Source organism: Patella vulgata, chromosome 2 (genome assembly GCF_932274485.2).
Source record: "Patella vulgata chromosome 2, xgPatVulg1.2, whole genome shotgun sequence".
Lineage (NCBI taxonomy): Eukaryota > Metazoa > Mollusca > Gastropoda > Patellidae > Patella > Patella vulgata.
Window position 1 is genome coordinate 37,427,646 of NC_065880.2, and position 18,829 is coordinate 37,446,474.

The 18,829-nt window shown below is 35.4% G+C and overlaps 1 protein-coding gene across 1 annotated transcript in view; it reads right to left on the bottom strand.

The window, feature by feature from the left end:
* Positions 1-211: 211 nt before the first annotated feature.
* The window catches only part of LOC126811551 (syntaxin-binding protein 5), a 90,493-nt gene continuing 71,875 nt past the window's right edge, over positions 212-18,829 (bottom strand). Inside the window, exons 13-19 of the mRNA XM_056099211.1 lie at positions 16,150-16,217; positions 14,355-14,595; positions 9,039-9,185; positions 5,835-5,980; positions 5,038-5,126; positions 1,699-1,799; positions 212-422 (exon numbers count right to left, since the gene is read on the bottom strand). Of these exons, the coding sequence (XP_055955186.1) occupies positions 360-422; positions 1,699-1,799; positions 5,038-5,126; positions 5,835-5,980; positions 9,039-9,185; positions 14,355-14,595; positions 16,150-16,217 (855 nt within the window). The 3' untranslated portion in view covers positions 212-359. The remainder of the gene's footprint in view (positions 423-1,698; positions 1,800-5,037; positions 5,127-5,834; positions 5,981-9,038; positions 9,186-14,354; positions 14,596-16,149; positions 16,218-18,829) is intronic.

The window sequence follows — 18,829 nt, forward strand, 5'->3', positions numbered from 1 at the left end:
GAGGTGTTTTTTTATTTATATCTAACTTTAATCCTTTTGATTTTTTCTCAACACAGCTTGTACTTTTTGATTTAACCTTTGGTTTATTCTTTATTTTATTATCATCTTTGGAACATATTTCTACAGATTCCGATATTTCTTTACTATTCTCATCCCTGTTATTAACTTTATTTATATCATTCATAAAAACATTTGGTGTATTTATCTCTCCATTTTGGGGAATAACTACATATGGTGTAAATGGAATTTCATTATTGATATCTTCATCGCAAATTTCACTAGTAACGGCAGGCATTGAATGTTGATCCACATCCGCTTTTTTAGATTTACGTCTAGGTGGTGGAATGGGTGTAACTAAATCAGGTGGACAAGGTGTCGACTGAAACCAACACCAAAACAAAACAACAATTACACAAAGGCAACTAAAGATAAAGAAGGAAAAATTAAAAAATTAAAACAAACCAGACTGTTACAATTAACATAGAGTTATGGTGAAACAAAGCCGTGGGATTTTTTTATGGTTTCGAAACAATTAAAATGGGAAATCAAAGTAGAAATTTGAGAAGTAAAATATAAGATAGGTTGCCAGGCAACAAAACATACGCCCACAGCAGCTAAGTCATCCGGGGAGTCAACAAGGGTTGTCACATATTTTTTCTTTTGTCAGAAATGAAAATATTTACAACACACTAAAATCTGATTACTAGTAACCACCCATTTGGAGTTCTGCCCTATTTAGCATACAAAGCATTTAATATCAATTGCCAAAATCATGGGAAATCATTGAAAATTGATAGGCTTCTTAGTCTCATGACATTAAACACTGTATAAATATAGTCAAGATTTTTCAAAGTGATCAAGGGCCATAACTCGCGCAGTAATTATCCGAAATTGTTTAAAATCAATGGACTTCTTCGTTGTATGACCTTAAACACTGTGTGTAAATTTAAAGTCAATCAGATATTAACTGTAGCCCTTACAGTGATCAAGGGCCATAACTCAGGCAGTAATTATCAGAAATAGATGAAAATCAATAGGATTCTTCATCTCATGACCTTAAACACTGTGTATTTAAAGTCAATCGGATATTGACTTCAGCCGCTAGAGCATCAACAAGCAATTAGGGATGCTGAACTGACGACAATATATGACCACATTTCAATGTGGGTATATAAAAATCAATTTTGAAGACGAAATTCAACAAAAAATAATTTTTAAAATGATAAAAAATCCAAAATAAAAAAAAAACACAACAAAAAATAATTGTGGGTTTTTTTGTAGGTACGCTTAGAAATGACGATTTACTTGTACGATGAAATTACAACATATATATTTCAATTACGATGGTAAAAGTATTATAATACCATTTGGTGCAAAAACATCAACACATTAGATACATTTACTAGAACAACAGTCAATGGATCAATTAATTAGTAATCATATATATATATATAAATAATATTCAAATATTTGTTTAATGTTAGAATTTCACATAACATCACTATCCAGAATCTCTTATATGTTCATGAGAGTACACATGATGAGAGAGGGGGGGGGGGGAATTGGAATGAAAGTCAAAAAGGGACTTGGAATGATGGATATTTAAAGCAATTCTATTTAGTATTCTAATTTAATTTAAGAGTTGAGTTGGGAAATTATTACGGAAGTATAATTTTTTGATGTTGATATTAAACTTACTTGATCAGCTACAGGTGATTTACAATCTTCTGAGTTAATAACAGAAGCTGTTGTTTTATTTCTTGGTGACCGTGGAGCTCTTTGATATGGATCCATCGAACCTAGAAATCACAACATAAACAGGACTTTAATACATAGTATCAGGTCTAAATCTTTATAGATTTTCACAATAATTCACAAGTTTTCATTCAAAAGCAATTAGTTTTGCAAGAATCTTCAATAAAATACTGAAGTTGAGATCTGATATCAATTCTGTTTTAGTTTGATGTACAGTGGACTCTGTCACATTCGATCTCTGATCACTCCGGATTGCTACGACATCCGACATGATTTTCATGTCCCGATTTATTTCCTTATTACTTCAGCCAAAAAATCGCTGGTAAATCCGAATTCTGTATGTTCCAGATTCCGAAATCAATCAGCCGTTCCGTCACATAATTTCCATTTAATCGACACCGTATAATCCGTACTTCAAACAGTGGGTGTGAAGCATCCAATTATCGGTGAGATTAAAACTCATTGGGTGTGAAGCCAGAAAAGATTAACAAGCAATCACCAATCAATTATCGGTGAGATTAAAACTCACAAGCGCCGCTCTGTGTTGATTACTTTGATAATGTTATAAATTCTTTGTTGATTATTTTACAATTTATAATCTCTTGTAAGAGTGCGCTTGGTATTTGATTTTAGTTACTCATGTCAAATACCGCGACATTATATAAAAATTGCCGCGATTGAAGAATCATTATACACTATTGTATTCAAAATGTCTGATTGTCCTGCAAAGCGTGCCCGAACAGATTTGACATTAGATGTCAAGCGGCAACTTATTATAGCAGATTTCGAGAAAGTTCCACGACCTGTGCAGAAGGATTTAGCCGTTAAGTATTCAATTGGCCGAGCTACAGTGTCAGACATATTAAAGCGTAAAGATGAATTTAAACAGAAGTTTGCCTATAATTTAAACTGCAGTAAGAAACGATTTTATACCAACTCAAAATTTGAAGACGTCAACAGAATGACACATGAGTGGTTTGTACGCGGCAGAAATAAAAACATTCCAATATCATGTCCAATAATTAAGAGTAAAGCGTTACTTTTTGCGAATTTAAAGTTAGTGGCGAAAGTGCAGGTGTTGACATCGCTAGCGTTCAAGAATTCCGCGCGCGCATCCCGACTATTGTTGAAGGCTATTCTCCTGAAAACATTTTTATTTGTGATGAAACAGGTTTGTTTTTTAGAGCATTACCAGACCGATCATTATGTGATAAAACCAGCGGCTGCCAGGCAGGATACGCCCACATTTTCGAGAGATGGATAGAGAACAAGCTTAAAAGAAAGTGATTTTTCCTACAATCAAGGGCCATAATTCAGGAAATTACAATTCGATATGCGCAATTATTGAAAGGAACCGAGATCTTTGTGTTATAAACTTACATTTCAAGTTTCAACAAAATAGGGTCTATAGGGTCCACAGCCTTGATATACCATAATTTTACGCTATTTGAGAACGAAGGGCGGCCATTTTGTCTGTCAGTTTTGGGCCGATTTTCATGAAATTCGAACTCAGCCGTCCTTAGCGTGTAACGGTTATATAATAATACGTTTTTTTAAATCGGATAATATCGAAAGGAACCGAGATCTTTGGGTTATAAACTTACATTTCAAGTTTCAACAAAATCGGATAAAAATTGTGACCTCTACAGTGTTCACAAGCCAAAAACGTGATTTTTCGTACAATCAGGGGCCATAATCCATGAAGTTACGGTCCAATATACGCCAATATCGAAAGGAACCGAGATCTTAGGGTGATAAACCTATATTTCAAGTTTCATTGAAATCAGATAAAAATTGTGGACGGACGGACGGACGGACAGGGGCGACGACAATATACGTCCACATGAAAATGTGGGCGTATAAAAATGGGCACTATTGGGGGAAAAATTTCTAAAGAACGATTAACAATCCTATTTTGTTGTAGCGTAACCGGTGAAAAACTAAAGCCTCTTGTGATCCGTAAAGCAGAGAAACCAAGATGTTTTAGGGGAGTGGACAAAATCAACCTGCCAGTCAATTGGACGGCCAATCGCAAAGCTTGGATGACAGGTACCATTTACTCTGATTGGCTTGAAAAACTAAATCGTCAAATGAGGCGTCAACGACGTAACATTCTTTTGTTTATGGACAATGCACCGTCACATATCTGTGACACGTACAGCAACGTAAATATTAAATTTTTGCCACCAAATACTACATCAATATTACAACCACTAGATCAGGGTATAATCAGAGCATTTAAAGCACGATACAGACATCATATGATGACACATTTGATTACGCGAATAGATGAATGTAGTAAAGCCAGCGATTTGGTGAAGGGTGTGACTGTGCTAAATGCTATAAATTGGACTGCCAAAGCATGGCGTGAAACAACCGTTTCAACAATCAGCAAGTGTTTTAATCGATGTGGATTTAGTGTGGACATAACTCCCGATGATGAAGATGACAATGTGCCACTGGCAAGACTAATCGAGACCTTGGTGTCTGAAACCAACGCGAGTGAAGACGAGTTTGTGAATTTTGACAGTGAAATACCGACCGAGTGTGACGATGAACTGGACATCGAACGACAGATTATAAATGAACACGTAACAGAGAAGACAAGTGTACAATTGACTGAAGACGGGGACGATGAAGAATATACATTAACGACAGATTTGACCTATTCAAAATGCCTAAGCATCCTCAACGACATTAAACACTTTGCACAGATTAAGGACAAAAAGATGATCCCAACAATTAATTTGTTAGAAGATGTTGTCCAGGACTCCGCCTTACGATATGCTTCCGGTAATCTTAAGCAAACTACTTTAAACGACTACATGCATTGATATTATATTGTACGCATGCATTGATATTACATGTAAATGATTTTATGAATATATTGTACGCATGTATTGTTATTGTTAATTATTTAATGTAATAAAACTTTGAAAGTACAGAAAAGTTTATCATTTATAAAGGGAATAGCATTCTGGTGATTCGAAGCTACAATATAAAAATACTTCCGGTTTTCGAAGTTACAGTATTTCCGGTTTTGTGTGATCCGAATTATTGTAACGATCCCGTACGAGATCGGATGTGACAGAGTCCACTGTATTCTTTGCAATCTGACAAATTCGTGAGAAGAGTAAAATATAAGAGTGAACCTGAATGGTTATAAAGCTTTGGAGTATATACACAGATAAGAATACGATGTACAAATAATGCATAACTAATAGAATGTTACTATATTAGGTATTTTGCTTTGCTCAACAAAAGAAGAATATATAATCTTACCATATAAATCAGGTGTGCCTAAATTCAATAAGCAGGTTTTTTGCATAACATCTATGATGGCTATTCCAGATTCATTACCAAATGCCATACTGTAAAAATAATAATTATAAATTGATTTGTTTTATTTCAAGAAATTCAGTTTATTAATCTGCTTACACACAACTTAAAAAAACTATTCTTACTGATAATTACAAAGATAAGAGTTTTGAATTTCATGCCTATCATAGACTGTGTTCAACACTTGTATTCAAAGGACTTAGGTCATATTAACCCAAAGTGGCTGGTCAGAACAATTGGTCCTCAAATTTTTAGATCAATATTCATAATTCAAGTGATTATAGTAAATTTGCAATGTTCATTTTCAATTAAAAATGTTGCATACAGTATAACTATCTTTTTCTGCTCAGATAATTCAGCAACCATATCCTCCCCTATCCAACCTGTATCATAATCTCATTACCTACCAATCTGATCAAAACACTGATCTTAATTTCATTTTTGAATAGACTTTCATGTTATTACTACTTATATTCTCTGATTTAACTTAACTTCCATTTCTCTGGACTGATCAGCTTGACTTATCAGCAAACAATTAATGATTAAAATTATTTCACTAAAACAAAAGACAAACCATGCACCCTCTCAAATTACCCCCCCCCCATCCCTTGTAGTAAGTGACAGAGTGTTTAGCCAGTTTAAAATGATTGGTACTGTAGGCATAAAACTTCATGTCAAAACATTTCACCACATAGCATCAAAAGGGTCAGTCAAATCCATTACTATTTTAAATTACTTACACTCCATATGATGAATTTATTGATACACTGGTTATACTGCCTGGTGGTTCCCCATCAACAAAAGTTAAAACACAAACTAAATCAGGATGATAACCTGATCCCCATTTTCTACCACCACCTTTAACTCGTACTAATGTCTGTGGTTCCTTTGGTAAAACATGAATATTTAAATCAACATTATATTTAATACAATGTTTGTCACATGCATTGTATATATATTTTTCTAATTCACACAAAGACACAACGTTATTTTTCGTACAATCAGGAGTCATAAATCAGGATGTTACGCTCCAACATGCATCAATATCCAAAGGAACCAGGACCTTTGGGATGTACATGTCTAGAAAATCTCCTACGAGTATTGTTTGATATCAAACAAGCAGTTGCCATGCAAGATACGCCCACATTTTGCAAGAGATGGACAGAAAACGAGCTAAAGGAAAAAAAAGTGAATTTTCATACAAACAGCAGTCATAGCCAGAAAGTTAGAGTCCGATACGCGCAAGTATTGATAGGAACCTAGACCTTTGGGATATAATCATATATTTTAAACTTTATTAAAATCAGATAAAAATTATGACATCTAGAGGGTCCACAACCTTGGTATTACATACTTGTACACTATTTGCAGACAGTTTCGGTCCAATTTTCTTAAAATTCAAACTCTACTGTCATTATGGTGTTACAGTGAAAACAGTTTTTAAATCAGATAACCAGCGGCTGCCAGGCAGGATATGCCCACATTTTGCAAGAGATGGATAGAGAACAAGCTCAAAACAAAAACGATTTTTTGTACAATCAGGGGCCATAATCCCGAAAGTTATGGTTTGAAATACGCAAATATCAAAAGGGATTGAGATTTTTGGAATCAAAATTGGATAAAAACTGTGACCTCTAGGTATTACATACTTACATGTATACACAATTTGCGTACAAAGAGCGGCCATTTTGTCGGGCAGTTTCATTCCGATTTTCGCAAAATTCCAATTCAACCTTCAGTATGGTGGAATGGTGAAATATCTAACAGTTTTTAAATCGTAAAAAAAATTGTGACCTCTAGAGAATCAACAAGCTAAAAATGCGATTTTCGACCAATTAGGGGTCATAATTCAGGAAATTACGTTGCGATATATGTGTCATTATCAAAAGGAACCAAGATTTTTATGATAAAACATATATTTAAAGTTTCATCCAAATCGGATAAAAACTGTGGCCTCTAGAGGGTCCACAACCTTCACATACCATATTTTTACACTATTTGCGTACAATTTTTGTCCGATTTTCACGAAATTCAAACTCAACCATCATTAGTGTATAACTGTGATATATTCATACGCTTTTTTTTATATCGGATAAAAACTGTAGCCTCTATATGGACAATCAAGGGCCATAATTCAGGAAGTTACAATCCGATCTGCACGAATATCGACAGGAACCAAGATCTTTAAGTTATAAACATACATTTCAAGTTTCATCAAATTCGAAACAAAATTGTGATCTCTAGGAGGTCCACAACCTTGATATACCAGATGTTCACACTATTTGCGTACAAGGGGCGGCCATTTTGTCAGACAGTTTTGGTCCGATTTTCACGAAATTCGAACTCAACCATCATTAGGGTGTAACGGTGATATATTAAAACTTTTTTAAAATCGGATAAAAATTGTGACCTCCAGAGGGACCACAATTTAAAAGAGCAATTTTTCGTACAATCAGGGGTCATAATTCAGGAAGTTACGATCTGATCTGCACGAATATCGACAGGAACCAAGATCTTTAAGTTATAAACATACATTTCAAGTTTCATCAAAAATGAAACAAAATTGTGATCTCTAGGAGGTCCACAACCTTGATATACCAGATGTTCACACGATTTGCGTACAAAGGGCGGCCATTTTGTCAGACAGTTTTGGTCCGATTTTCACGAAATTCGAACTCAACCATCATTAGGGTGTAACGGTGATATACTAAAACTTTTTTAAAATCGGATAAAAATTGTGGCCTCCAGAGGGACCACAATTTAAAAGCGGAATTTTTCATACAATCAGGGGTCATAATTCAGGAAGTTACGATCCGATATGCACGAATATCGACAGGAACCAAGATCTTTGGGATATAAACATGCATTCCAAGTTTCATGAAAATTGTGACCTTGATATACCATATTTTACACTATTTGCGTACAAGAGGCGGCCATTTTGTCTGGAAGTTTTTGTCCGATTTTCACGAAATTTGAACTCGACCATTATTAGGGTGTAACGGTGATATACTAAAACGTTTTTTTTTAAATCGGATAAAAATTGTGACCTCTAAGGGACCACAAGCTAAAAAAACGATTTTTTGTACAATCAGGGGCCATAATCCATGAAGTTATGGTCCGATACATGCCAATATCAAAAGGAACCAAGATCTTTGGGAGATAGACCTATTGTGGATGGATAAATAGATGGATGGACGGACGGACGGACGGACAGGGGTGACGACAATATATGTCCACAAAATAAAAACAAGATTTTTTGTACAATCAAGGAACAATGTCAAGGAAGTTAGTCTGACATGTAAATATCGAATGAAACCAAGATCTTTGGGATTTAAACATACATGTATATTTTAAGTTTCATCAAAATCTGATTAAAATTGTGATATCTAGAGATCCACAATCTTGGTATTACATACTTTAACACTATTTGCATACGAGGAGCAGCCCTTTTGTCTGGAAATTTGGGTCCGATTTTCACGAAATTCGAACTCAACCATCATTTCGGAGATATATTTGAACTGTTTGTAAAATCTGATAAAAATTGTGAACTTTCGAGTCTCCACAAACTAAAATGAGTGGCCATAATCCATGAAGTTAGGGTCCGATACATGCCAATATCCAAAAGATCTTTGGCATATAAACCTGTATTTCAAGCTTCATCAAAATCTGATAAAAATTGTAACTAGTAGAGTGTCCACAACAAAATGTGGATGGACAGGGGCGACGACAATATACATCCCCATGAAAATGTCGGCTTAAAAAAAACAAAAAACAGATAGATCAACAGGCTTCAATTGATGAGACAATTGCTTTTTTTTTTTTCAGATGATCTATATCCAAATTCACAAACAAAATGTTTGACTTTATGATGTCCATACGAAATCTAACAATTGTGTCAACTGATCATGCACCAAACACATGAAAGTATGTTAGTTATGACTCACTTTGCCTGAATCTGAAGTATTGCTGGAATAAGAACCCATGCTACCACTTTGTTGGGTTGCCACCACGCTGAGACTTGGTTTAGGATAGTCATATTCTGGTGAGTCCAGCTCATCATTAATCTCATATACAATCGATACTTCTAACATCTGAAATTATACAATATATATCATAACATTAATATCCAAGGGCGAGGATTTGTCATAACTATTTGGGGGGACGAATGAATCCTGGAATTTGGAACATTTCATTACAAACTAAATAAATAATTACGAACAGTTTTTCTGTACCAGTGTTATTTCGATGAAGGCTGTAAGTGTAACTAGGGGTAATATGATGACAATATAGAAAAATTGAGTATCTTGGCGACATGAAGGGGGTCATTATGCACCGTACACGCCATCAAGTGGCTCAGTCGGTTTTGCGTCATGGAGTTGCGCAGCCAAGTTTTGTTACAGCACAGAGTGCTGAAGGATCGCTCGGCTGAGCAGGAACTAGCAGGGTTCAGCAGTGTGTGATGAGAAGATCTTCGACAGAAGAGAACGTCTGCCTCACTTCAGGTGACACAATGAGGAACGCTTCGTGCACAAGTGAAATAGATTTGGCCGAAAACTGGCGCTTGAAAAATGGCAATTCTTGTTCCAAGTCTCGATTCAGTTCCAGATACGTAGAAACAAGCTCACCATCATGTGGATATAAACCTGAAAATCTGTCCTGGCGATCAAAATCATGGGGGGGGGGGGGGACAGAGACCTATTCACCCCCCCCCCCCTTCCGATTCTAAGGGGGCACGTCTATGTTAATATCTATACAGACTTTATCAGCACAATGTGGCTCATTGCATAAGAACTGGCTCATTAACCTCAAAGACCTGGGTTCAATCCGGGCGTTGGCGAGAAAGTTCCTCACAATTTTCCAGCCAGTTTTTATTTCTTGGAAAAGTATTAAAAAGCTTCAGTTAATTGTAAAGGACTAGGATAAAGGTTTGCAGGTATCTTTCATCCCAAATTTTATTCACTAAAACATAACTGAGACTAAGGTCAATGACCAATAGCTTGCGCAATATAGACAGTGTAGCTCAGAATAACTCATCCAATGACTGAATCAAAATGCATTAACAAGAAGAATTCATAAGTATCGTAGACTGTAGACATACTGTATCTTATGAATGAAATAAAAAGTGTAGGATAAAATCTGTGTAAATGCCACATGGTAGACATACTGTATGTCTTTATTATAGACATTTTAAATCGCTAGACTGTTTTCATGGTTCATTGCCTTTAATCTTATTGAATTCCTGCTATCTGGTGAAGAAACAAGAAAAATCTGATGAAACCAGTCCCAAGAGAGAATTTTTATTAATAATCAAATACTTGTACTTCACTTGACCTAAAATTAATGTCTAAAATGTGTCTGATAGATTATCTTGACATAGGTCATAATGACCACAATCTTTAATCTTATCTTTACATGCATAATACACGTTACTCAAAAAATACATGTCCCTTCCAGTTACCATCAAATCTTTAGTAAACTATGATTGTATAGAAATACAACCCAAACGTAAATATCACACGATCTAATACACCCACTAGCAGCTAAGTCATCTGTGCTAGCTCTAAAATCAATGTTGTCTTAAAACCCACTGAGTAAATTTGAACAAATGTAACTAAGTTTTAAAAAATCACCCAAAGAACTCTTTTCCACACACAAACAAGTATTAAAGATAGATTGCCAGACAATGAAGCATATGCTCACAGGAGCTAAGTCATTTACAAAACACTAAAAACTGATCAAGAGCAACAATCATTATTAAGTAATTATCAGATTAGCATATTTATCCTGTTCTAAACTACTGAGCAATCAAATTTAGCTTAAGCAGAAAATGTGCATGATGGAAGTTTGAACTTTTTCGAGCTGTTGTAATGAAACTATACACCAAGTTTCATCCATCTCACTCGATCAAAATTGAGGTTATTGTGCCCCAAACTCCCAACTAATCCAATTGTTTATTACTCTTCTTTAAAACCTGAACAGAAAATACTAATTATTAAACTTTGTCAAGCTACTGATGTAATGAAACTATACACTAGGTTTCATGGCTCTCACTTAATTAGATTCAAAGTTATAGTAGTATCCCAAAATATCGACCAATCGAATTGCTTATTTGCTCTGCTAATTATCAAACTTAGTCAAAGTATTAATATAACAAGCCAACAGTGAGGCTGATGTCCCCCGCCGAAATAGGAAAATAATTAGAGGACACATATAAATTTATCACAAATTATCTTTTACAAAGTATTGAACAATCAAACAGTATATCTTTACTTCCAAAGTCTCGACCAATCAAATTGCGTATCGCTCTGCTTACCCTGAGCAGAAAATGCTCATTATCAAACTTAGTCAAGGTATTACTGTAATGAAACTATACACCAAGTTTCATCAATCTCACTTAATTAGAACTAAAGTTATCGTGTCCCAAAGCATCAACCAATCAAATTGCTTATCTCTGCTTACCCTAAGCGGAAAATGCTCATCTTCGAACTCCATCAAGGCATTGACCTAATCAACACATACACCAAGTTTGAACATTCTAGCTCAATTAGGAAGAGAGTTATCGTGCCCCAAAGTATCAACCAATCAAATTGCTTATCTCTGCTTACCCTAAGCGGAAAATGCTCATCTTCGAACTCCATCAAGGCATTGACCTAATAAACACATACACCAAGTTTGAACATTCTAGCTCAATTAAAAGTTATCGTGTCCCAAAGCATCAACCAATCAAATTGCTTATCTCTGCTTACCCTAAGCGGAAAATGCTCATCTTCGAACTCCATCAAGGCATTGACCTAATCAACACATACACCAAGTTTGAACATTCTAGCCCAATTAGGAAGAGAGTTATCGTGTCCCAAAGCATCAACCAATCAAATTGCTTATCTCTGCTTACCCTAAGCGGAAAATGCTCATCTTCGAACTCCATCAAGGCATTGACCTAATAAACACATACACCAAGTTTGAACATTCTAGCTCAATTAGGAAGAGAGTTATTGTGTCCCAAAAAGTGTGACGGACAGACAGACGGACGGACAGACAGACGGACAGACAGACGGACAGACAGAAGGACAGACAGACGGACAGACAGACAGACGGACGAACCCATTTTAATAGTCCCCTGCTTTCTTCGAAAGGCGGGGGACAATTAAACAATACACCAGGTATCATGGCTGTCACTCAGTTAGAAACAAAGTTATCATATCCCAAAGCATTGACAAATCAAACTGCTTATCGCCCCTTATTGTAATGGGAAGGTAATCTATAATTTCATTAGGGTTTTTTCTTCCTAATGACTGAAGCATCATTGAAAATATGATATTGAAAAATCAGACAAGAACTCTGACCTGTAGAGTGTTCACAAGAAATTTTGGACACAAGGACATACCCAGGTGACGAAAATGTACATGTATCTCATCATATGTGAACCTATAAAATGTTTTTTCCATTCTTTAAAACACAACAGAAAGAGTTATATAGAAAACTATATCTAAGTCAATTCCACAGACCAGAAGACCAACCATAACGAAAGTATCCTACAATTTTGTCACAAGATCTTGAAGCATAATGTAAAAAAGTCTGGAAAACTGTTGCGGACAGTCAAACAGACTGACTAAAGTGGAAATCTAAAGTCTCACAGTCAGCGATTTTATTAGTCGAGAAAAATCATGTGCCAGAGCAGATTGCTATCCCATATGATGCACATGAATAGTGACTAGTTAGTCATGTGAGCACAACTGTCTAAATTGTCTGTTTGGTAACACAAACGCGTTGAACCAACGAATGAGATCCATTAAATTTATCTACAGTTAGGTAGGATAGAAAATTGTGTTCTAATGATTTGTTGGCATATGAGACGTCTTAACTCAAGACAATGAAAATGTATATCACAAATATATTTGAAATAACATTTGCATATTAAGTATTTGAAATCTCAAGAGGTCTTGCATCACAGTAGGGATACCAACATAGATTAACATCGTTTGATAAACACCATCTGAACACAATCTGTTTGTGTTATTTTTTAACTAGAAACCACTGACTGTTTGACAAGACACTATCAAGTATTATGTAACCTTCTTCATGTTAACATGGACACAAGAAATGCAGTACTGGTAATAAAATCAATAATATAAATTTAAAACCTGTTGCTAAGTACAGTATCTAAAATATTTCTAATATAAAATGATAAAAGTGAATAAATAAATAATATGTGTAAATACCAGTACACCTGTCTATACCATAACTAATATAAGGGAAAAAGACACATCTGCTATAAATTTATACATTCCATATGGATGCATTCTTAATTTAGTTTGGGTATAGCTGACTCCGTAAATCAGGCCAGTGGTTGGTCCTGTAGCTACAAGTTGCTCTTTTTATAACACTGATAATACTATGAATGACATGTTGTCATTTGGCTAATAGTATTGTATTGACCTTGACTTTCAGATTACTGGTAATTTTAGCACTTAATGCATTTTTTAAAAATTGTATATCTATTTCTGTGTTTTGTTGACAATAAGTGCCGCACTAAGACATGTATGTGTACTTTAAATTTCTATCATACTGTGCAATAAAATGACAAAATGTCAATTAAAGTAAAATACCAATAGATTGTGAGAAACTACTGATTGCTACTAAACTTTAAAGATACATTAGTTAAAAATTTAATAAAGAGTTGGCCATTCTTGTTATAATAATTCAAAAATAGATGATAAAAAAAGAAAATATTGAAAAATTCAGTCAAATTACTTTATTCTGAACGCAGTCGTCACTGTTGGAAGTTTGGACTAGAAATAGGCATCAACTATCTAAGCACTGTCTCCGAGAATTGACGATCATTTGATTGACAGTTGATTTAATTATATGGACGACTGTTTAAATCCAAGCTGTATCTAACCCATCCGAGTGTCTACAGAGTTGATTTTGAGCTTGTCATGTAAATAAAGGTCTAATTAGTAACTTCTATAACATCTGAAGCCAAAAGGACTTGCAGTAATAGGCAGATTTAGCTCTTAACTAATTTATCTTTAATTCACCCTTTTCTAATTATATTATGGAAACCATAGCCATTGTGAAGGTTTACTGTTCTACATGGTGTCAATTATCATTTCCACAAACTAATTTTGGACGGACAGACAGGGGTGATGACAATATATGTCCACATAAAATTGTGGGCGTATAGAAATGTTTTTAGCGATTTCTAGAATTATGAAAATGGCCAATATTTTCCTAGCAAATATATTACATAGAAAACTTACTGGTATATCTATCGTGTTTTCATGTTTACAAAACTTGCATAACATGACATGAGTTGCTCCTGCTACACACATCCATCTACTCTCTTGACATAAATATATTATCTGTATAGCAAACGGATCTTCATCTTGAACATCTACATTTCGCTTTGGTTTTTCAAACATTTTGGCAGTTTTTAGTTTATATAAAATTTGTAAAGTCACTGCCGAAGCATCCCAAAACTTAAGGGAACCATCTGCATGGCTGAAATGTATAAATATTTATCAAATTAAATAATTACATGTTTTTTTACAAAATGTGTAAAGATAGGTTGCCAGGCTACGAAACCACACAGCAGGTAAGTCGTCTGAGCTAACCATAATGGTTGTTGCATTGTGAATCTTGTATATAAAAAAAGAAAATCTTTATATTGTACAATATTCTCAACACATTCAGAAGATTATATGACATAATCAGAATGAATAACTATAATTGTATCAATAATTATAAAATTTTTACGTAATCGTTAGTCATCGCAACAGTTCAGATGATGACTGCGTTCACAAGTTTCTACAAAGTGCCATAACTTTAGACATTATTAACCTAAATTCTATCTTTGTTTCATTAATTTGAATAATGAATAGAAACTTCAAATAGATTGGATGATTACTTTTGTCGTTTTAGTCTGTTCACAGGATACTACAAAGTTAAACAACAGCCACAAATATAAAGGAAATTATTAAATTCAACAGGCTTCATTTCATTTACTAATTTGAACAATGAATCAGATGATAACTTTTACCATTAATAAAGCGGTCACAAAATTCAAGGAAGTGAAACATTGGCCATAACTGTTGAAGTCATTTTCGAAATTGTTTTAATTCTAGGGTTCTTCGTTTCACTAATCTCAAAAACATTTTACAAGTGGCCGAACATCCAGAGAACTTACAGGGTCGACGGCATAATAGATCCACATGAAAATGTGGTCGTTAAAAATGATCAGTTGATAAAGTAATCTGTAGTGTGTTCACAAGAGATGCTTACAACGGATAAAATGTCACGTTTATATAATTGCTGTCAAAAAATCTGCATCCATAAAAGATAGGTTGCCAGGTAACGAGAGAGAAAGAGAGAAATGGGGTTTAACGTCCACTCGACACAAACTTGGTCATTTCGGGACTAACATTTGGTTTAATTTTATTTACATAATTCGCTTGCGCGCAGGGGTCTTTAGCAGTGGGAGGAAACCGGAGGACCCGGAGAAAACCCACGAGGATGGACAGGCGACCCTACTCCACGTACAACCGGGGATTCGAAACCACGCCAGTCGACTCAATGACAGACTTTATGATACAGCGCGCGCGCTAACCATTCAGCCATCCAACCCCCCGCCAGGTAACGAAACATACGCCCACAACAGCTAAGTCATCTGGGCAGTCAACAAGTGTTGTTGCATATTGATTGATTGTCTCATGAGCTTAAAAAAATTTATATTAACTTTAGCCAAGACTTTTCAAAGTGATCAAGGGCTTTAACTCTTGCAGTAATTATCAGAAATCGTTGAAAATGAACAGGATTCTTTAGACTCAAGAGCTTCTAAAAGGTTTTTCAAAGAGGTCAAGGGCCATAACTTTGGCAGTAATTACTGGAAATCGTTGAAAATCAATAGGATTCTGCGTCTTATGACCTTTAACACTGTGTATAAATTCAAAGTCAATTGGATATTAACTTTAACCGGACAGATGGACCGACGGACGGCAACGGCAATATACAACCACATTTCAATGTGGGTGCATAAAAACCATAAATAGTTCTTACCCTGTTATTATAATTTCTGGGTAACTACAAGTTGTTGTACCCCATTCACCACCTTGTATTGGCCAGGGCTGTAATAAAAATAAGCACCAAGTTAAACTCTAAAACAGTTAGATAAGTACAGTTTTTCAAGTCGATTATCAGTTGTTCCCATCATGACGAAAATGACTTCTTAAACAAGCCAACAGTGAGGCTGATGTCCCCCGCCAAAATCCAAAAATAAACAAATGAAACATATTAATTAATTGCACATTTATCTTTTTCAAAAGTATAAAGTTATCGAGTAATCAAACTGATTATCTATGCTTAGTCTAAGCATAAAATGTTCACTATCAAACTCAGGCTTTGAAGTAACTGGTAATGTCAAAGTTATCTTGTCCCAAAGCATTGACCAAAGAAATAGATAAACTCTGCTTAGCTTTAATGGGAAATATTAATCATTGAACTCAATCAAGACAATCGCCTAATTAACATCTATACCTCAACTATGTTGTTATGTTCCAAAATCTTGACCAATAAAATGGCTTATCCCTACTTAGCCTAAGCAGAAAATTATCATCATTGAACTTAGTCAGTGTATTGATATAATGAATTTATACCCAAAATTTGTCATTACTATCACCCAATTAGAACCAAAGTTATCATGTTCCAAAGTCTCAACCAATCAAACTGCTTAACTCTGCTCAATGGATCATTTTGAAACTTTGTATACTTATTCCTTACACACTAAGGATCACCCCCATTTTTTTTGGGTGCATGCCCAACCCTCAAGGTCAGAGAAATGCCCATTTTCTCTTTGTGTTTCTGTATAGGCCACAATTCTTAATGGATCGTCTTGGGAACTTTTCATACTTATTTTCTATACAAGGATGACCGCTATTTTTTTTGGTGCATGCCCGACCCCATGGGACAGAGCCACACCCAATTTTGTGTGTACCTTTGTGTCACCTTATTGTCGCAATTCTTAACAGATCCTTTTGAAACTTTGCATACCTATTCCTTATACCCTACTTAAGGATGATCCCTACTGTTTTTGGTGAATGGCCGACTCCTGGGGGCTGAGCCACACCCATTTTTTTCTTTGTGTGTCTATGTGTTGCTTATAGGCCACAATTTTTAATGGATCGTCTTGGAACTTGGTATAAGTATTCCTTATAGCCTAAGGATGGCAACTACAGTGGACTCTTGTCAAATCCGAGATCGTATGGGATTACTCAGTTTTCTCAAAGCCGGAATTATTATTGTAACTTCGAAAACCAGAAGTATTATTATAAGGCCGCGTTAATTAATTGTTTGTTTCTCATGACCTGCCCGCATGTCCGTTTTCATCCGTAATAATTACGCACTTCCATAATTATTCGGCAATACTATATACCGGAAAACAACCAGAAAACACCGGAAAACACCATTTTATACTGAATACCGGAAAACACCGGAAAAACACTAAATACCGGAAAACAACCTAAATACCGGAAAACACCCTAAATAGGTAACCCGGAGCCTGATCCTCTGTGTGCGGTTTTGGACCAAGTGAGCACCGATGAAGGAAGGTGAAGCTCATTACAATGTTCGTTTTACAAATAGCCCCCACCCCCCATAAAAAATTTCCGATTTTTTTTTCTCCAAAATTTTTTTTGACGAAAAAAATTATCTCACAAAAAAAGAATTCGAATTTTTCTGAAAAATTGGTTTTACAAAAAAACATTCGGTAGAAAATAACTTTACAGAGAAAAATACTGGAAAAAAAATTTGAATTGTTTTTGAGAGAAATTTGGGAGAAGAAATTGTTTAAAAAAATCTGAAAACAAATTTTTCTTTGACCGTAGGCAATCACTCGCTTGTATGTTAATGAACTTATTTCATCAGCGCTCACCTGGTCCAAAACCACACACGAGGACCAAACTTCGGGTTACTAAATAGCTACCGGAAAACTTAGAAGAGTAAACTGTGCCCGACATTTTTTTACAGAGCCCGCCGCGCCGCTCCGGAAGGGATCATTGTCAGGGTGGGACGGGGGTGAATTGTCCAGTCACGTGACAAACATAAATCTCCTCCTCAAACCATATTATTTCCACAGTCATTGTCATTAATCACAAATTACAGGATGATATACGACAATGCAGGTTTACTTTGAAATAGTGCGAATGATACTTTTCCATCTACAATCTTCAGATCAAAGTTCTTACACAGTGCAGCATAATTTGTGCAACAGAAAACATCTTGAATATCGATTGTCGGAAAAAAAATTTTCTCGGGGACATACAGTAAGATAAAATATGTAGTTTTCTCATGGACAATAGGGCGAAAGTTGGGGTTTTCTCAAGGAAAACTGGTCAACAAGTTGGGGAAAAAAGCTCGAAAAGTAATCAAGAAAAAAATCCTGTGTGTGGCCCTCGGAATATGATGGAATATTTTGAATATTATTATGGTTCAAGTGATTATATTTGACCCTGGAATGAAAGTAAGCTCAGAAACAAGTAGATTTTTAGCCCTTCCAACGAGATGGATAGCTCTTGGAAAGGATAGACACTTTTCAGATTACAGCCTGTCTGAGAATTGCGTGGCATCCATTTCGTTGGCATGTTATTCACGAATCCCGAATACCGTGCTGGCTTGTTACTAAAACAGACCGACCTACCTTGCATCCGACCATCTCCTCGCAACCCCTGACCGTAGGGGTAAG